Consider the following 21,600-nt stretch of genomic DNA (forward strand, 5'->3'; position numbering starts at 1 on the left):
ATATAAAAATGTACCCCTTCCCTTTTGAATATGAATGATAATATTATAGTTGTAGGACTACTGATAAATGGGATGGTGTTTATATTTTTATCTGTAGGCTACTATGATCTGCTTTATTATTGTTAGTTTTTAAGTGTGTGTTCATACATAGCCTATTTGTGGTTTGCCAAGCGACTGCAGATGAAAATAAGCTTTTATCTCATATCTGTCATATAACATTTGTACATCTCTATTTATTTTACATGGTTCCTGTTCAATAAAGATATAATGTAATAAAATATTAGATCAGTTAAGTACATTTTTATCAATACCATTTTACCCTTCTGCTTCCATGTGTTTAAATTAATCATTGATGGGGATTATTGGTCAAACCACATTTACTTATTAGTGTTTAGGTTGGTTTGCTTTGGTTTGAAATTGTAGCCGGCTACTTGCATAAGCTGGACCTTTATCTTTTTCCATCATAAATCCTTTACTTTCATTTAGCTATTTTTCTGAACTATACATTCATTATTTCAGCTTACTGTTTAGACTTCTGCTCAAGTGCTTGGTAATTGTGTTGCCCTTTCCACAACATGTGATTGTGTTCAACATACAGCGATCTGACTGCATTAGCTATAGGTGGGGCTGGTCATGGCTGTTGCCAGGCAACCATACAGTCCATAGGCAACAGAAAGAAGGTGAAATAATATGAAAAGCCCTCTATATAAAATATGTATTCATAGTACCATACCACAATAGTAGTAATCAGCTAAGGACAACTACAATATCTTATTTAGACTTTTTCTGTATACTGTGAAAAGAAATAATGCAGAGAGGCAAAAACGTATATGCACAGTCTATATATATTTCAGTTTACAGAATATTCATTATAAAAAAACAGCTAAGGTTGACAGTGATATATGTTACAAAATGAGTACATATTACAAGACATTATAAAATACTCTGTTAGTTGGTATAGTTGAATATTTCAAGAGCAAGTATTTATTTCACTGATAAGATTGCATAATGTTGAGTAAAATTAAAAGATGAAGGCGGCTGGGTGATCTATTCCTTTTAGTTTCTGCAAACATTCATAATCACTTAATATTATTTTTATTATTCAAATGGAAAAGATTATGTGGCACTTTTCCTCTCAGATTTCAGTTTATTTATTTGTACCCAAAGGTAGATTTGGTTTGTATGTAAAACAGATCCATTATGACACATTATAAAAATATCACAGACAGCAGACAAACCTCTAAAAGTACTGTACCCCCTGCTCAATCACATCCAACAACTAGCTACTCCGGATCCGTGTTTTTCAACTCCCTCGTCGTGTTTTGCACACGGCCCCTGTCCTCCAGTCTAAGGTCCATGCCGGTAATTTCTTCCCGCTCAAAGCCGATCTTGCTGCAGGGAGGAGCGACCAGAGAGTGCAGCCGAGCTGAGCATCACATCCCGCATTCAAGGAAACGGGCAAACACAGCACTTTTTTGACTTTCCATAATGTTCTAGTCTGCGTACAGCCCACCTCTCCAATAAGAATAAATACATATATTTGGTTCGGACACTTATGGAGGCCGTGTGTCTTTGAAGAGCTGGGAATCAGTGAAGGGAGACCCCCCCATTTGTTTCCTGCGCCAAGAACTGTAAAGACATGGTCACTACACCGCATCTGTGGTAAGGCTTTTCGCTTCCCCTTTTGAATGCAATTGCAATGCTACTAATGCAAATACTAGTCATAACAACGCTATGTCGTATTAAGGTGCATAGTCTTATATGTGTGCTTATCCAGGCGCTAAGGCAGTAAGCCCAGCATCTCATCCTTTTGTATTTGCATCCCGAGTGAATCACCGAGGACCAGTCAGACATTACTACCTAGCTACCGCTGACTAGCTGCTGCTAACAGGATGAAACGACCGTGTTTTGTAACATGCATGTCCCAACATAACAGGTGCATTATCATGATTAAGCACCCCTAAAACACGGATGCTGAGGTGGAGTTATAAAACATCCAGGCAGCCAATTCGGTAACTGACTTAAATGATGTAGACGTAATGCGTCACTGACATTTTCACCTTTTTAACCGAGCTTCATGGCTTCCCCTGAAGTGCCATCAGACAGCTGCCCATCACATATTACAGTTTAATTGATGAACATGATCTCCACTCATAATCCTTGATATTTCACTCATTTATGTTGTCGTCAGCTGAGATGCCAACTAATTTAAAGTTAGCCAACTTCTGTCACTTACAGGATTGCTCCACAATATCACTCTGCCTCATTTTTCAAGTGAAGGTCAGCCAGTGACTTTGCAGTTGTTTAAAATAGCCACGAATCACATAAATTAAAGAACAGCAGAGGGGGCTGGAAAGCTGGATGCAATTTGTAGTTTGTCACTGGCATGCTTTCTTGAATAGATGTTGCTTTGATCAGCAGTGCTGATTGATTTTCTGATATATTTCTTGGCTCGGCCTGAAGAATCCTCCTGAAGGTCTCCCTGTCCCATTTAAATGCAATCTTTGCAGAGCTTTATGTGCCTTATCCCTTGATGGAGCGACAGAGGATGAAGTAGAGGGCCAGCCTCACTGTGATGCCCAAAATATTGGATTCAGATAGTCTTTTTGCCACCTGCCATTAATACTGACAGTGGGGAGTAAATCAGATAATTGCTTCTTCTTGCTCTTTTAATTAGCTGACACTTTCAAGCGCAAAGTTCATTGCAAATTGAAGCATGGCATAAAGGCCTATGGCTCGCGTATAGCTGTTCCTCTAATTAGCTTTAATGATTGGTTCTTGATTATCCGTGTAATGTATTTAGCTAATATATTTTATTTTTTGAAGGTGTAGTACTGAGCATCATTCATCATTTATGATATATTTCATTGGAAGTTTCAATACTCAGCAGTGATACTTTCTGCTGGTATATCCTAATATGATGAGTAAACAGGTTTTTAGTAATTGAAAAAACAACATTTGTAACCTTTTACAAATTAATCCGAGCATCTAAAATGCTTCACTGTGAGATTGTTATGTGAGAATGTGAATGTTTTCTGTATAAGATACAGCAAAGTTAACATATCATGGTTTACACAAGGCAACACCTGAGAGGATCTGAACGAGAATTCAGGCCAACTCTCAGTTCTTCACAACAGTTCCCAAAATGGGCACAACTCAGTCAGAAACCTACAGTGTGATACCCAGCTCTACCTAGATGATGTAATGTGCAGTGCAGGATAAACTGGCTCTGTCCAGCTAGTGTTGTTAAAAAAAAAAGACTAGGGCTATTTTAAAGGGATGAGCTGCTCACTGCTTCCATATGCCACACATGATCTATACCCCTTCATCGTGCTATCCTACACCCAGGTAAATGGTCAAAACACTACTGTGCTGATCGATACGCATTATTAGCTGGTTGTAAATTCAGCCAAGCGTTGTCCTGAAAGACCCTGTAATATAATCCTGGGACACGACTGAGTCTGGTTTTGTTTGCTACTTTAATTATGCAACAGAGAGGGGAGACCAACAAACTTGGTTCGTTGTAGAGTGCTGGTCGATAATGTGATATTGTGGGCAGCTGGGATGTGGTGGCAACCCAAACATGAATGTCTTCCAGCCCCTATAAGGGCACAATCATCACCATGTTGCATCCTCTTACATGTTTGTGATGAGAGATGCCATTATTATTATTTTAGTGGCTTTAAGCTTAATGTGAAGTAACAGCAGCACACGTTCAGAGAAACGGTAGAAAAATATCTAATTTCTTTGCTTGTTATTATTTTTCATCGGTTTGCTTGGGTTCTTGTAGTCCTGCTTGACATATTGTGTGCCTGAAACTTTTACTGCGGTCCTCTAAACTACTCTACAAAGCTCTGCGTTGCTCTCCCTGGCTTGAACTACGTCAGGCTAGATAATAGTCACTGTTTTTATTCGTGGTGCTCTCTATTGGTCCCTGCTGGAGAAATGTGACTTCCTTCCTGCCAACCCCTAAGGTCACGGCACATTTTCCGTTAAAAAATCCTTGTTGCCTGCAGGAATGCAGCATGATGACAGTGTTCACAGACGCTTCAGTAGAGCAGATTGTTGTTTTTGCAGGTGACGTGGGTGTTTCAACCCCCGCTGATAAAACTTCATAAAGGTCCTCACAACTTTCCATCTGTCAAAGTAAGAGGTGAAAGAATAACCTGTGTTTTTCCTGTGATGGCAGGCACTGTAACTGTGTTTGGTCGTTGGGCCATAGAAGGCACTCACTAATCCTAAAAAGAACATCATCATCCTGTAGTTCCCTGAGCTTTGTGTTTAAAAGACAACGTTATAATGGACTATTCTTTATGATTTTATGGTCTATTTAACATTCCATGCTAAAGTAGTACATAACAGTATGCAGTACTGCTACAACGTTTTCATTTTCTCAGTTCAGAGCGGAAGATACATATCTAATCACATATCTTTGTTGCAATTGGTTTCCTCCTGCGTCTTACCAGTATACCAGCATCACAGTTACAGCAGTAAATGAGTGTTGCTTTAATATACTGTATATGTTTACATACTGTATAAACATATACACATCTTAGCATATTTTGGTTACTAGCATTTTTTAAAATCAGGTTCATAATTCAGTTTCTTTTATTATTGTGATTCCCAATCCTTTAAGGTTCCTTGTAACTTTAAAATGTGCTTTATCGGGGATATAAAAACAACAACATGGGCTGTATTTTGTTTCTGGTTGTGATGAGTAATGGCATGACATTTGAAGCCTCATTGTAGCAGTGCCTGCGGGAAAGTTTTTTAAGTTTAGTGACATTTTAGTCCAACTTGAGGCATTGAAAGAATGTGGGGAGAGGGTCCTTTCCCCAGAGTGCTGCAGACTGGTGCCATTGTGACTGTATGTGACTTAGGCTCCCTTTTTGGTCCAGAAAGATCTAGAAACATCCCAACCACACATGAATGTATTTATCTTGATCTCAGAATCTGACTTGCAGAATAGGAGTTTAAGCATAATGTGCATCAATAGAAAATGTCACATTGGTTATGTGACTCTACTCCTCTTTGAATAAAACATGATACCTTTTTTACATATAAAATGACTCAAAGAAGCTCCCCGTGGAGTCCTGCTCTGTCTTCCCTTTCCTACATGGCTTATTTTGTTTGCAACGCAGCAAAAGCACACACATTAACACCGACCCCTCCATCACTAAACTGAATAAGTACAGGTATCATTATTAGTATCATTATTATCAATACATCATTTTTTTGCAACATATATTATACATAGAGCTGCATTTAAAAAAAAAAGTTGAACAATATGTCGTCCCTGCTAGTGGCTTTCATTCCCGATCTTAGCTCTATTGTCCATCAAGATGTTTTACATGCTTAAAAAGAACAAACCCTGGATTCGTCACTGTGCTGCGGTATGTTACACACACTCAATCTCACACACGTACACCATCCAAGGTCTGTGATGTCAGTAGTGTTTTTTTGGGACTCTTGAAGTCCTGACCTGGTGCTTAAGAAGTGTTGGTGTTGCGTCCACATGGCATCACCTGACGTGTCTTCCTGCTTAAGGGACCGTAATCATTGGGACTGGATTTAGACGTGTAAGCTCATGACTCATCAAATCCTGATTAGAGGTTCCCCAACATGGTACCTGTGTTTGGATAGGGGCGACACCGTCCATCTGGATAGCAGTCAAACAAACACCTACACATTGTTTACTATGGCTTGCTATGCTTGGCACTACAAAATATCTGCCTTGTTCGCATCGTTTAGCCTGAATATGAGGAATTATGGGCAAAAAAACTAGGGGAGCAATTTGTTTTAGTAAGTTACCTTTTTTTTCTGATATTTTATAATCATTTGTCATTTTCCAACCCCCAAAAAAATTGGCCCGGCATAACAAGACACTTGACACTAGTTTATGTTTTATAGATCACAGGCTTACACTAAATAATGGAGAGTTAAGATTCTGTTTATGCGTCTCTTGTGTAAAATCATGTAGTTTGTATTCATGGTGATCGAGTTATGTTATGTGTTCTGCATAAGCCAACAGCCGTGGTTACAAGATGTAACTTCTACTTACAGCATATTTTAATCTTGCGTAACAGATTTCCATCTGATTTCAAGTTTGAAAACTACACAATTTATTAAAATAGTGAAATTTCAATTAGAGTACTCTGAATTGACTTGCAGTACTGTAGCCTCGATCCCAGTTGGCCTAAAACAGTGCAGCGATGATGATGTTTTCAAAGGATCTGAATTATAGATTATAGTGTGTGAGTTTACCGCACAGTTGCATGTGAGAGTGCAGAGCTGCTCAGTGGACTCAGGGAGTTTCCCTGACGAATGGGAGAGCCTAAGAGAACAGACGCATCCTGTAGCTGAAACCACAGGGAGCTCCAGAGCTGTATACACTGCCTGGGAACACAAACTGTATGTTTCACTGCCTGATGATTATCTTGCACCGCTCCAGACCGCAACAGTGAGTAATAATGAGTTTTTGCCTTTGTGTAGTTGCCATGATAGTACCAGAAATGATAAAGTAATACAAAATATAATAAATTGTCAAACTTTATGTTGAATTGACATTTGATTTTAGATTACATTGGATTAGATTAGATTAGAGATATTGTCCCCAGGGGGAAACTTATTTTCACAGCACTCTAAACACAATGTACTGTACATACAATATATAAGCAACAACAACAATAACAAAGACAACAACCGTTAGCGACACACATAGCAATTTGGGGAATTCAAAATAGTTGTGTGACATAATATAGTTCATGATTATCTTCTTAATCTTGAACAAAATAAAACCCAGCATGTACAGTATATAATTAATAACTTCCTATGACCTAAGCCAGGTCATTTCACCAATTGGATTGCAAAAACCCAAAGATATTGAGGTCACTTTAGCAAAAGACAGGGTATTTAGCATTATTAGCTTAAAAACACATTGATGATATTACATTTTAGAATGTACAATATGATGGTTTCAATTTCATTACAAATTGTTTCAGATGATAGCAGGATATTGTTTTATGAAGTACCTACACACAGGCTACAAATTCTGCATTCAGGTTAACCACTTAATAAACCAAAGCAGTGCATCATGCTTTCCCCCCATACGGGACTTATTGTGGAGCTGAGGTTCATTTTGAAAACAAACAATAAACTTTTGTTTGTATAATCCACACTATATTTATGTTCTTCCCCAGCAGTTCTCGTGTGTTACACTACATCTTGTGAATGTTATCCCCAGCAGCGTCAATACCAACATTGAGGTATTCCATCAAAAATATTGGGCTATTTGTCCTTGTGACGGTCCAATAGTGTCCTAAGTATCTCACCAAACGCCTCAGTTTCTAAATCTAACAGGTTTAGTTTATCTGTTTGTTTTCCACTATCTTGCAATCGATGTATTTTTTATCAGCGCCGAGACCTCCTGAGAGCTTAGACAATTACCCAGCACCACTGCAGGCAGTATTATGTGTGTCAGCATGGAGAAACACAGACCCATGACTAATGACGGAAATGAGCAATCCCAGTATCTGAACAGGAGGTTAACCAGACATTTTCGACCTGGTACTCAAAATATATATATATCCTTTATTTAACCAGGTCAAAGTTTCATTGAGATTACAATCTCTTTTTCAAGAGCAACCTGGCCAAGTAAACAGCATGAACGATGTTACAACAAACACAAACAATACAGGCAGGCGAATACAACTGACGTAAAACACAACTGAAATGGTGAATAGCCAGTCAGTATGCAAATAAAAGAAACTGTTAAAAGCATAAAACTGGCACAATTTTAAGACATCTTCAGTCAGGGGATATAGAAACAAACACAATGACCAAGAGTGTTTTGTTCTTTGTCCTTTAAAATGGACTTGAACTTCCCCATAGTGATTAAATCTGATAGTTTCAACTCCTTCTGTACATTATTCCAGGCAGAAGGGGCAGCAAATGTTAAAGCTTTTTTCACTAGTTCTGTTCTAACCTTTGGAAGTAACATCTGTATAAAATCTTGGGAGCGTAGGCCATATCCGTTGTGTTTTTACACATATGTGCACAGATAAGAAGGAACCAGCGCAAGGAGAGATTTATATATAAAACCAACCAGTGGGAAAGTCTGCGTGCATACAAAGATGGCCAATTAGCAGTAGCATACAAAGTAGTACTGTATATACCCCAAATATGGATACTCATTCAGTGTGAACAGGCCGGTTATCACTGGTGTGTGACTATTCAGTACAGTAAGCTGTAGATGCGTTATCAATTAGTATCCTCGTCTAATTCCCATCATTATCATCGTTGTAATTAGACGTTTGAGGATTTATGTTGCAAACACAGTCCTGCGGGAATCTTATGCGGTGGAGGCAGGGGGACGAGAGTCAAATTGACCGGCAGATCTTTCACAATTCTTGTAAACACAGCTTTGTGCCTGTACAAGATGGATGTAGGAGCAGCTCATATTTTTTTAAAATATCCATTCATTTGCCAATTATAATTGCAATGCGTTCGGTCTGTAAAACATCAGAACATTTTCTAGAGCCCAAAGAGACACCACATTTCTCTGTGAGACATTCAAAAACCCAGAGATGATAAATTCACTATGATGTAAGACCAAGGTAAACATCCAATTCTACCAGAGAATTGGATCAAACAACGTTTTATTATTTCTATTTGAAAACATACTGAAACAATATCTTAGTAGCTGCCAATTTAGTTGCTGTTAAACAACCACTCTACAACTGAGTAAGGCACTGGTCAATATAGGTTCAGAGATAACACATCATTTATTTCTTGATTTGTTGATCATAAAACTAAAAGGTCTCAGGTTTTGGCTCACGATGGAAGATTTCCTGCAAACACAAAGTAAGGTGTATCCACTAATGCACATATAATGAAGTGAATCTCAAACCTGATGCTTCAGAGAATAGCTCGGGGCGTCTCCACTGAGCATCTGTGGGTTATAGACATAGATGGTGGATAGTTTCCTACAAGGACAAACCTACTAGACCAAGCGCTGTTTGATGAATGACAGTGTTGCTCGGTTCTGCCGGTGTCAACAACAGCTCTGCGTGAGAATGAGGAAGGCGAAGTAGATGCAATTATTGTGACTTCCTGACCTTTTTTTTTTTTTTTTTCAGATGAACAGCAAGCAGTGAGGAAGTGCCAGAGGATGCTCTTGATCTGAGGGAGATCTGCAGAGCCAACTGGTGCCCATCATGTCTCACCTCCAACACTACCAGCGAGGCACCCACGGCCGCACCATGAGCTCTGAGGACCGGAGCTTCACGCCGGTCAACAAAACCGCCACGCCGGTCCACAAGAGCGCATCCTCCTCTTCTTCCTCCCAGCGCGACAGCCGGCAGGTAATTCCCAGGCTTCATCAGGAATAAATAGGTTCTCAAGATAGAAGCACTTTCATTTCATGTAACTTGAGCTGAGGTTATACATGGAGGAGGGAGTGTTATTATGGGATGCTGTGCTGTTATGTCAGTGCAGTCCTCTTGTCAGGCCGTTTATGGAACAGAAAAACAGACGGGTAGAAGGGAACTGCCAGGAAGTGGGATTGTTAGTGGGTGAAACAAAAACAGTCCAAACCGTTATGTGATGTGATGACTCATTTTTCATAGAATCAGCTGCCCCAAAGTTTACTCTGCCAGCGTTTTATGTGCAGTTTGTGTGTTCTTGTAGGGATGTCCTATACCTACTTTGTTCCCTTTCATGTTACATTGAGTGCTAACATTGTGGTCTCCCTTTCTACATGGTGAAAAACGTGAGGGCTCACACTGAACATACGCACGGTTTAATCTATGACAATTCTAGTAAAATGAAGTACTGTAGAAAAGATGAACAGAAAGGCAGGATTGCTTAATGAACACATATTTACTGATGGCAAGAAAATGCAGACAATATCTATTGCCAGTTCTGAAAATGAAGTTCAGTTTTATTTTCATCACAGCACAGTCTCAATCAAGACTACAGTTGCCACAGCAATATGATCCAAAATAACATGCCAGAGACCCCCCCCCCCAAAACAAAATGGTATAACAAACCGATTGAAGGCTCAATAAAAGTTCAAATGTGGTTTAATCTATACAGTGTCTGTCCTGTTCAAAAGTAATGGGATTGATTTGACAATTGATAAATTCAATACCTCAAATCATTTCTTTATTTTCCCTCAAATTAATATTTATTGGTATTATTAATAATTCAGGATACAGAACAATCTCCTCTGACAATGACTAGTGAATAATGTATTCCCTCTTAAAAGTCCATTTAAAAAAAAGACTAATCAGCCCTGATTGACATTATCTACTGACTTATCAGCTAAAATAAAGCAGCCCTATCTCCCTGGTCAGTATAAACCTTGCAGAGGCATGGTAAACAAGGAGATGCGCTCACCTTTCACAGTAAACAGGACAAGTGCTAAAACGTACCCCCTGCAGTGAGCCATGAGAAGCCCCCCGCCCTTCTTACCTCACCGAGCTATCGCTGTGTCACTGTGGCCGCGCTGAAACCGGACACCGTAACTGGAATCTCTGACATCACAGCTTTTCCGTCGGCACTGGGTGATGAATATTTCATGACGGACAGGCGGAGGCTTTCGGTGCTCCACTGAACATGTGGCATGCTCTGGTATGCGGTGTGGGAGCCCAGCTTGTGTTGGCGTTCTGAAGAGGAGAAGGGAGTCGGTTATGAAAAGTGGGGCCTTTTTGAAGCACACAGATGCCAGATGAGGCCGACAGTTAACCCATCTGTCCATTGGTGCTTTCTTTCATATCTCTACCTGCTTATGATAACAAAGCCTTCATGGGTAAAGGGTTCAGCATTTAATTTCCCAGACGCTCCGTAATCCTGGCTGCTGAATCTGAGAGCAGGGTTATCTGCTGGCGCTTCCTATTCTCTCTTGATGTGTTTAATGAAGTCGGCTACTTTCCAATGAGAGAGCAGCAAAGTAAGTATTTGTCAAGAAGCATCAAATATTTTGCACACCTTGATCAAGACCTCAAGATACTTGGCAGTGTATTGAAGGAATCAGCGGCATGTTGTGATTTTAATTGGGAATTAGTTCTTGATTGTTGCAGCTGTGTTTTGTTGTGATGCAGCGAAGTGATGCAGGTGTATCAACTACAGATGCTGGTTCTTACCTCGAAATTATAGAGCTACAAATACTGGTTGTTTGAATCTGCTGTCTCAGGGTTTAAGCTCAAATAGTCTATTATTATGCCTTTCGATTGTATCACACTGACATCCTCATCAAGCTGAGTTTTCCCGGTTTTCATTGCCCAAAATGTTCCCCTTTAAGTTCATTCTTGACCTTAGATGTCTGACAAAAATGTTAATTTAGTAGCAGTTGTAAAGCTTTCAATCATATTACATTATTTTTGTGACATCTGAAGCTCTATAAAAGCCACTAAATGGACCTTGTGGTGAGACTGAACCTCTACTCCCAAGATAAAGAACTTTCATAAAAAGGTATTTAAGTGACAAAAGACGTTGCTGACTCATTTTCAAAGATGTCTCAAGAATAGATGTATATCTCTAATGCGTTTCTTTGTGTTTAACCTTAATAGTACAGTTTTCTGGCATTACTGTCATATTATCATGCCCTGTGCAGGGAGTTTTCAAAGATACTTTGTCGGTGTACTTGTAGAGAACTATGCAGTGCAGTAGATCTTCCCCGGGTACATCCGGAGGAAGCAGAGTAGAGGCTGAGAAAAGACCTTAGCTAGCTTGGCTGGGTCTCAGTTTTTGTGGAAAAAATGTGAGCAGGGCATTTTGTTCGGGGGAAAGCCTTAATAAGATCCAACCCACATTTTCTAATCAATACATGTCACTTTCCCCTTTGCTGACGACTACTGTTCACTCCAGAGACCCTCATGAGAGCAATTAGAGGCGCCACCTGCAGTTAGCACACACACACACACACACACACACACACACACACACACACACACACACACACACACACACACACACACACACACACACACACACACACACACACACACACACACACACATACACACACACACACACACACAAAAACACAGTTACAGTTGGTGGACATAACACATTGATTCCGGATGTCAATGTTGCTGTTTGTCGTTACCTGTTAGGATGAGATCTCGGAGACTCGGAGACGGTCGGAGGAGGAGATGTGATTCTGGTTAATGTTTAAGAAAGATCCCTTTTCAATTTACAGGGGTAATTATCTGTAGTTATCTGTAGTTTTAAGGTCAGATGGTTGCTGTTTTCATGGTAACGAAGACACCCTGGTGTTATTGAAGACGAGCGAATGATGGATGGACTTGTATTGACAGCTGCACAAATCAGTGTCCTCCCTCCTGTGGAGACATCCTCCGTTATTTATTCTACGGCCAGGTCATCATACTGCTTTAAGTGCTGGTTTGACATGTATGCTAATATAGTTTTCCTCAGACCATTTCAAAAGCAGATGGATGATGACATTTTTGATCTTCCATGAATATTTCTGCTTTCAATTGAAGATTTGCGTTTGTGTTCTTGATTACATAAACAATCTTAACCGCATTTCTATATCGATTCAAATAAGGAGATAGTGATTTATCGTCTTATATTGTATAATATTTCCCAGATTGTACATAAGATAAGATAAGAAGTACTTTATTGATCTCAAAGTGGGGAACATTTTGGTTGCAGCAGCATAAAACAAAACAAGGCATTGGACATAATTAGAAATTAAAAAGTAGAAATGAACAATTCTAAAATAGAAACATCTCAAAATAGAAATAGAAATAAACCGGAATTATCTATAAACTGTCTGACAAATAAACACTATTGAAGTTAACATTGTGTACAGATCACCATTTTTTGGTCTATTTTGGAGTAAATGTCTTTTCAATTGTGATATGAGTTCTTATTAACAATATGTGAAAATACAGATATAATATACTGCAAATATAGCTGACCTTAATTATACCCCTTACTAGTCATTTTTGATTATGTTTGGCATAAACACATTCAGCCCAAGGTCTAAACGCTAGTAAGAGGACTCTCAGGGTGTTAACTTCTCATCCACTGAGCAGCCAGCCCTCCTGCTCGAAGCTTCACCGCTGTGCCGGACAAACACTGCAGTGAAATCTATCCTCACAAATACTCCCTTCGTGGAATATCGTTATCCTGTTATTGTGAAAGACACGGTGTGAACCTGTAATGGTTATTCTATCAGGGAGTACAGTGTATTCTTGCACACTATATTCTCTCACTAGTACGACAAGAGACCACATACTGTACGTTGAATTATTTATTATTTGGTAGGGAGCACAGTTACATAGTGATGAGTCTGCTTTTAACTCCAATAATACACACAGTGAAAAGACTAAAAATGCCTTCACTCTTAAGATGAGTGAGGCTGGACTTAAGCATTCAGAGAATATCAGGAAATACATCACTTTAAACATTCACGGATGACATACTCTCCACTACCTTTAGCTGCTATCCCTCACCCCACCCACCCACGATCCTCCCTCATAGCCTATATACGTTTTATTTGATCAGGTGAATCTCATTTAGGAGAGACTCTCTTTCAAGAGAGACCTGATACAGCAGAGGGAAAGAAAAACAAAGCATCACGAGACAGAAATGCAAATACAAAGAAACCAGACGTAAACAAAGTGCACACAGGATCAAAGACGATCACAGACGTCACTAAGTAGATTTGAAGTGAGTGGTTTAAAATGATCTGTCGGATGAAACATTTCAGTTTGAATCATTGGTCATTAAATATTTTTAAATTGTAAAGTAATGGAAGACAGTCTTCCCAAGATCTGCATTTGTTTATAATTTAACTAGAGTCAAACAGTCCTGATATACTGAAGCAGCCTCTGTCAGATTGAGAGAGTCTTCTGCTTTGTAGAGAGCCATTGAAAGGTCATCAAGTTGCTGAAACTGGAGATGCTGTTTCAGCCTTATATAAATAAGAACTGGTGAGTCTTGCCCGTGGAGGAAGCTAAGAACAGATAAAGTCACAAAGCGGTCTTCCTGCAATCAGGCCTGCAACTGACGGTTGTTTTAAGCCATCAATACATTGACTGATTACTTTCTCGATTACTTAATACATGTTTTGTCAGGAGATTGTAAGAAACAGTCCTTACACTTTTCCAGATTCCAATGTCTTGTTGTTTGACCAACAGTAAGAGACCTAAAGTAAACACATAATAAAACAGCAACACATTTAATAAAGCTTTTTGTGAAACCTTGGTCACCACAACACAAGTAGATTATCTGCCAAATTGTTTCAGCTCTACTGGTAACACCATACATATCTTTAAAAAAGCTTGTTTTCTTAAGATCATGGAAAGACGTGTTAATTTGAGCAAAACGGTGAGATATTTATTTAGATATAACAAGAAATAAATATGGCGTTATCAACACCTATGATCCTGAGATAACAATTTGTTCAACTTGGCATCTCAAATTAACAAGATGAAAGACTTAACATTAATCTGTTTCATTATTTGATCACTCCTGTTATTAGATCATTATGTTTTATTGCCTTCTGAGGACACTTACAATAAATAAGTGGACCCAAATAAGTCGGTACTTGTTTCAATAATTTGTGTTGTGTTCATGACTAGCAGCTCTTCACACAGTATATCAGCCATCAGAAACGGGGAAATGGTTTCTCTTCATGTAGATCCATATCTTTCAGAGAGTCATTTGTGTAAAAGGAACTTGTACTGATATTTATAGTGCTGATTTAGCCTAAGGTGTCCCCAAGGAGTGCCTGTCCTTCCTCCTGTGTAGGGAGACCTTAACTGTAATGGTGTGATTCATTGCGGCATTAAAGAGTCACTGCAGATGGGGGGACACTGTTAAGTTGATGATTGGGATTAAACGTATTTTTTACTGTGGATGGATAACATCAAATTCTGCAACATCCCTTAAGAAAAACCTGATATTGCATTGTAGGGGTGGCAGTTTGTGCTTTCACAAAATATGCATAGATGTTGGTATAAAGAATAAGTGGTTAGGGGCAGATAGTAGAACATGGAAAGTTTAGAAAAAATCTCATTTTTGCCTTTAAAACCATGAAAGACACACATGCCAATTGCGATATGACAATATCATGGTATGTGTTTAATATGGATATAATCTTCAGCCCTAGTTATGGCAACTAACTGATATGATCTGTGTGTTTTTTTTTTAAGGGAGACTTGGAATAGAAAGAAATAAATTTAAAAAGCTAAATCAAGTCAAAGTTATCAAAATATCAAACAACAAGCTCGTGGGGAAAAAAACCATTTGAAATGTTGACGTAGAAAGGCAGACAGCCTCTTACTGAGTCTGACACAACATCCTTCATTAAAGAGGAAAACGCACCAAGAGGGACGGGCCCATTCAGATTCAAATTATTCTACAGCGAGCTCAATGAACGTGAGCGGAGTGCAGGAAATCACTTTAGCTCAATTCAGTTCCTTTGTCGGGGTCAAATAACAAAAGCAAACCCTCTGACTGTAGCAGCAATTTCCCTATAAACCGATAGTTGGCATATAGTTTGTCATTTAACGGGAGCTTGGCGGTTCCTCCTGAAGGTTTTGTTGGTTTGTGTCGGTAATGGATCGGATGTTAAAGCAGTGACCGGGAAATAGCATTGAATAGCAATGGTGGGGGCCATTCTTTATTTAGTGCATTATTGATTTATCAATTGAGAGTCATTTGAAAGTCTGTTTGTAATGCCACCGATAACACACAGGAAATTTGTCTGATGGGTTTCTGTTAGATTGCTGCGTGTTATTGCCTCTTAGGGGGTCGTCACGTGTTAGGCTGTTATGGTCTCACACAGGAGCGTGGAAGCAGTAATCAGTTACATTATGCAGTACAGTTGGGTTGTTCAACCGGTGATGACCTTTTTGCTTTGGCCGTAATGAGTGAAGCGCCATCGTTTATGACATGATTGCTTTGAATGGTGATGCACATTTTGCAAATGCAGTTGAGCTCCTTCACCTCCTCAGTAGCACAGGGACACTCAGAGAGGGGCTGTCCTCGCCGGAGAAACATGACCTCATTACCAAGCAGATATGTTCACCCGACCATTAGTTTAAACAAGCTGTTGTCTCCTTTTGTTAAATGTCCTGCGAGACAAGGTCGGGTGTCACCCAACGAGCTGTCTTGAAGGTCGCCACATCGCACCGAGCAGTGAAGAGCCACGGGGGTTTATCTGGGTTTCTGGAGATGCTTCTTCATGCTAACTTGTGGGTTTGGCTCAGAGGCTGATCGAGTCTAAAATTAAATATCTGACCTACTTCACCAATGTTACATTTAGATGCATTCCAGTTCATTAATATCCTGCTTAATCTGATGGGTAAATGTCAGGTCATATCAACGTTAAAGCTGTTTACTACAACATTTGCTGACCATATGGCAGTGAGACGATTAGCTTATTTTAGACTCTTGATTCTCCATTAATATCACCGTTTGCTTTCTGAAGTGTCACGTTGAACACACAGCTATATGAAGTTACATGCCATGGCTCGTAAAGCCACTGAAAATAATCTATTAAATGAGCAAATCAATCAAATAAGCAACCATCAAAATGGAAGGTTTAACAGTAAGGAAAGGATTTTATCAAATGATTTAGTTTCCCTCATTGGACTGCCCTTTATTATGTGTACCATATTTTTTAGTCAAAACAAAGTGTTACCATTCTAGGAAAACCAAAAACCAACCTTTAATTGTTTATCACCATGCAAAACAATTTATATTCAACCAAGAGCAAATTAATACCAATGGAAAATAGCTATTTCAATCAACCGACCAATGAATATCATACAATATCACTTGCTATCCAAGATTCAAATAAAATAGTTTGATAGTGAATGGATTCCATAAAAACAACGTTAACTAATAAGCTTAACAACCAATAAGTAGAATACTTGGTAATGGTGGGGCAGCCCTCTTAAAAAAGAAGTGGAAGGAAAGGTACAGTAAGCCTGATAGTTAAAAATACATCCAACTGTTACACAAAATAACTTCTGAAAGTAGATCAATGGCTCATGACCCCCACCACTGGTATGCGGTTTAACCTGTCCCTGCCTGCTGTCCCTCTACTCCACAAACATCACTTTGATTTACAGACCCACCAGCAGCAGGAAGAGCCCAGTCAGGGGAAAGCTAATGGGGTGGAAATGCTGAGAGAGCAGGGGGAATCTGAAACGGGCAGTATTTTTTAGAATTTGTAGTCCAGGAGAAGTGTAAACCTATGATTTTCCTCCTGACAGTTTCTTTTGTAACAGAAAGTGTATCTTCTCTGCTCTTATTCCAGAGGAGTAAGAGCATTATTTATAAAATGGTATTGTCTTTTCTTTCGCTTTCTAGGAGGCAGACAGCTGGGAAATCATTGAGGGGCTGAAAATCGGCCAGAGCAACGTCCAGCGGCCCGATAAACACGAGGGGTTCATGTTAAAGAAGCGGAAATGGCCCCTGAAAGGCTGGCACAAGGTAAGATCCTCATGCAAAGCCGGACACGAAAGCTTTTGTTGATGGAAAAACACTTTCACACGCAGGCGCTCCTTGAATGTTAAGCAGTGTGCTGTCTAGTAAGAAACAGGTTCCCCTTTTCATACGCTTCGCTTTGTGCTCTGGGCCTCTTCTGCAAGCCATGTTTCCTTTTGAACTTTCAGAATCAGCGTAACTGTTGTTTTCGCAAAACACTTGAATAACAGTGGAAACCGGTCCCTGTCATCAGCACATTTGTACTAACAACACCACGAAACACACAGAGCCTACAGCTAATTATGAGAGAATACATTTTATACGACTTTGTATTGAATCCACAACAAAAGGTACAATGTGATCTATTTTCAATGTCTGCCCTTCCTGTTATTTAACCAACACAATGTTTTTGTGCTTATATTCTCTGCAGCGTTTTTTTGTTCTGGACAATGGTATCCTGAAGTACTCCAAGTCCCCTATTGATGTAAGTAACCCTGACTATTGCCCTCAGGCGGGAACAGGGCAGCCTGGCCTGACATCAGCTCGGCTTGGCAATGAGTCAGCAGAAACATCTGCAACATGGTCACGATGTTCAGAGTGTTTTCAGAAAACCATGTCACTTTGCATGTAATGTACAATTTTACTGACAGAATAAAAATATAACACGTAACTGAAGAAACCAAAGAATCATATAAACTCAAGACAACTTGTTTTACTTCATTTACAATGTTTAGTCTTAAGAAACCCTGACCTGTTTCTCCCCTTGTTTCCTGTCTGCCTCTTACATCCCAAATAAAGGGGAAAACAGCAAAGAGAAGATCCTAAGTCCACGTCCAAATGAAAGACACCATTCCATATTTTGTTCAATCAGCAATATAACCCAACCATAAAATATTAATTAATATAAATATTATATATAAGACAGTGTTAAGCATTAAGTCTGTACTATTTTCAGACAGAATCTGTGATTGATTGGCATTTCTACTTCATTGTCATAAGATAAGATATACTTTATGAATCCAAATTGGGAAAGGTTTTCGTTGCAGCAGCATGCAAAACAAAGTATTGCACATAATTAGAAATAAAAAGGGTAGAAAATAAACAATTATAGAAGATAAAACAGAAATAAAAGAGTGAAATTATAAAAGTTGACGTTGAACACCCAATTTGTAATCATACTTGTACTTCAATTTTTATTCTATGTTTGAATCTATGTTGTACTTTTTAATGAAATTATACTATATATATATATATATATATATATATATATATATATAATTAAATGAGACACTCCAATCTACAGAAATAGACCCCGCTCTTACATTAAGCCAAGAAGTTATTGATGATCAAAAAGGTTGTCATCAACGTTTCTGTTGATCAAATAAACAATTGAATCTTTAAAGGGTTTTTTTGATGGGCCTATTGCATTTTTTATTGAAGGTCTGAAGAAACAAACATTGGAAAGTGATTTAAAGTGATCAACAGCAAGGAGAATCTTTTAGTGTTCTTCAGACTTTTAGTGTTGAAGTATTTGGTTATAAATGTAATTGCTGGTTTTTGCTTGTATCCAAAATTCTGAAACATTTACTAATTGTAAACCCTCAGTAAAATATGAAATCTGTGTGTAACAAATATTTATCTCTGTCTTCTTAGATCCAAAAAGGCAAGCTTCATGGCAGCATTGACGTCGGCCTCTCAGTCATGTCCATCAAGAAGAGAGCCCGACGCATCGACCTGGACACGGAGGAGCACATCTATCACCTGAAGGTAACACTGACGGGTCAATACTGTCCTGTCAATGCCGATAAACAGGAGGTCAGCCGAGCACAGATTAAAGCTCTCTTCCTCTTCAGGTCAAATCTCAAGACATCTTTGATGCTTGGGTCTCCAAGTTGCGCCATCACCGGCTTTACCGACAGAACGAGATTGTGCGATCTCCCCGGGAGGCCCCCATGCGGACGTTTCCTCCCCCATCTGCTGCCATGGAGTCCCCTCAACCTGCCTCGAGTGTGGTACGTGAAGCCAAGGTGAGACCGCCCAACAATATAATTGGACTCAAGTTGTTGGCCATTAGCCAGAATTACTGTGCTAATTATGACAATTTCACACAAATAGGTTAAAATGACGAAGCGATTATATTTTGAGCAGACATGGATGAAAATACAACTCGACTGGATCAACAAGGTTGTAACTCTAGGTCATGCTCCTCCTTTATATCCAGCTTAAAAGCAGTTTCTCTCTGAGCTCTGAGCAAAGTGCAATTAATTATTAAAAAACGGAATGTCATGTGGAAGGAGAGACTGCCTAGTTCTGTTTTATTTTAAACCGAGATAGTGAGCCAAAATCCTAGAAGAGAGGAATTGAAAATCAGTGAACCTTCACAGTAACGACAGGAAGACATAACGGTTAGAAGAGACTACTGTCAATGTTGTCCTTTCAATGACATCAATCTAACAAATACTCCCAATTTAGTTTTATACAAAACTTTGATTTCTGCAGTTTAAATTTCACTGTTTTACATAAATGACCTCAACCCTGCTAGACTAATGTCTGGATGTGTAAAGCGATATCTGCCTAATGCAGTAACCTTGATTGGACAGGTAATTCTACACACTTCATTAGGATAATTAAACTGGATGTTTGTCCAGACTCCTTTCAGTTTAACACCTAGTCTTTGTTTAGTCTGAACGGCAGGTGAATGTGAGGATGCTGCCAGAGCATGATCTCCTGGGAATGTGGCTCGGTGCAGCCATTAGAGGTGATCAGTAGGATCTGGAATCAGAGCAGCTGCTGCAGCCTCATGAAGTCTCCCTGAAGAAAAACTTAAATAAGAGACTCCAATCCTAGTCAGAATTTGCCACTTTTGGAAGAAGGACTAACAAGATCCCTTGCAAATTCAAAGAAATCCTTATAACAGAAGCTTTGGACATGCTTTTAATAGATGATAATACAGCCCGTTATATCTGCCTTGATTTTGTTCTTCTTTCTCAAGGAGTATATTATTTTCTAGCTAAATACATTTGCACACATTAACAGACTCGCTGCGGCTGCTCCAGGTGGGTCAAGTGAGTTAGTCAAGAGCACAGATCATTCATATAGGATGGTAAAAAAGATACCATTGTTGACTTTGTATCAAGAAAACCCTGAAATGATGAGTCATGCAACAGAAAATGTAATTACAGATTATTAGGAAAAGAACATTCCTTTCAAATATTCGCTGTGACTAGATTCTCTCATGTGATGATTTGTTCTTAACCAGACTAAACAACAAATTCAGAAATATCAATTTGAGGAGGTTTTGTTGTGTATTTTTCCTATTATCTGGCATATTTTAGAGATTTTCTAACTCAAGAATCCAGAATATTCCTTTTTCCACAGTCAGTGCCAATTACATAACTAAAGCATGATTAAAACCAGTAAAACCACTCCTAACCAGTGTGTATCGGTACAGTGATTTCAATTTCTGTTCCCGTGTCGCCTCTCAGCAGGCCAAGCCGAGCAGCTTGCCGTGGCAGCCGGTTGCCCCGAGCAGCAACAGCAGCCTGCCGGCCTCCTACAGCAACGGCCAGAGCAAGGTGGTTGCTTGGCTGCAGGAGTCAGAGGAGATGGACAAGTGTGCAGAGGGTGGGTGTCATCTTCTTCCTCATGCTGGGCACACTTCAGATTTCTACATTGATAACATGCCTTTGGAGTCCATTTTTACACGACTGTACACTCATTATAAATGACTGCTTTTTTCCCCTTTTATTAGTGTCTCGCTTCTGTCACTTTGATTTTTTACTAATTAACGATTGGGTAATGCTATATTAAGAAAACGGCTGTGTTTGCTATACACTATCTGGAAATTATTGCATTTAAAATGACTTTAAATAACAATAAAGAAGACCTGGCACAAAAGATATAACATCCCTCAGGCAGTATGGCAAGTCTTCTGAACCATAAGAAGAGGATTAATGACCATTTCATTTCACATAACACTGTGTTTGTACATGTGTGTGTGTGGGTGTGAATTTTATTTTCAGAGCTCTCGCGATGCCAGTCCAACCTGACCGAATTGAGCCGGCTCCTGCAGAGTTTGGAGATTCTTCAGAGGACACAGTCAGCACCCAACTTCACAGAAATGCAGGT

At 39.3% G+C, this 21,600-nt stretch overlaps 1 protein-coding gene across 8 annotated transcripts in view; it reads left to right on the plus strand.

Moving 5' to 3' along the window:
- Positions 1-1,396: 1,396 nt before the first annotated feature.
- The window catches only part of osbpl6 (oxysterol binding protein-like 6), a 33,368-nt gene continuing 13,164 nt past the window's right edge, over positions 1,397-21,600 (plus strand). For 3 of the 8 annotated variants that reach the window (XM_063886966.1, XM_063886973.1, XM_063886971.1), the window contains exons 1-8: positions 1,397-1,662; positions 9,138-9,362; positions 17,356-17,478; positions 17,903-17,956; positions 19,126-19,239; positions 19,326-19,499; positions 20,958-21,096; positions 21,495-21,598. In XM_063886966.1, the coding sequence (XP_063743036.1) occupies positions 9,216-9,362; positions 17,356-17,478; positions 17,903-17,956; positions 19,126-19,239; positions 19,326-19,499; positions 20,958-21,096; positions 21,495-21,598 (855 nt within the window). In that variant the 5' untranslated portion in view covers positions 1,397-1,662; positions 9,138-9,215. Of the gene's footprint in view, positions 1,663-6,360; positions 6,461-9,137; positions 9,363-17,355; positions 17,479-17,902; positions 17,957-19,125; positions 19,240-19,325; positions 19,500-20,957; positions 21,097-21,494; positions 21,599-21,600 lie in introns of those variants that run through there. The other 5 variants (XM_063886968.1, XM_063886974.1, XM_063886972.1 and 2 more) reach the window with 3 other exon arrangements.

The sequence above is a fragment of the Eleginops maclovinus genome, chromosome 7 (genome assembly GCF_036324505.1).
Source record: "Eleginops maclovinus isolate JMC-PN-2008 ecotype Puerto Natales chromosome 7, JC_Emac_rtc_rv5, whole genome shotgun sequence".
Lineage (NCBI taxonomy): Eukaryota > Metazoa > Chordata > Actinopteri > Perciformes > Eleginopidae > Eleginops > Eleginops maclovinus.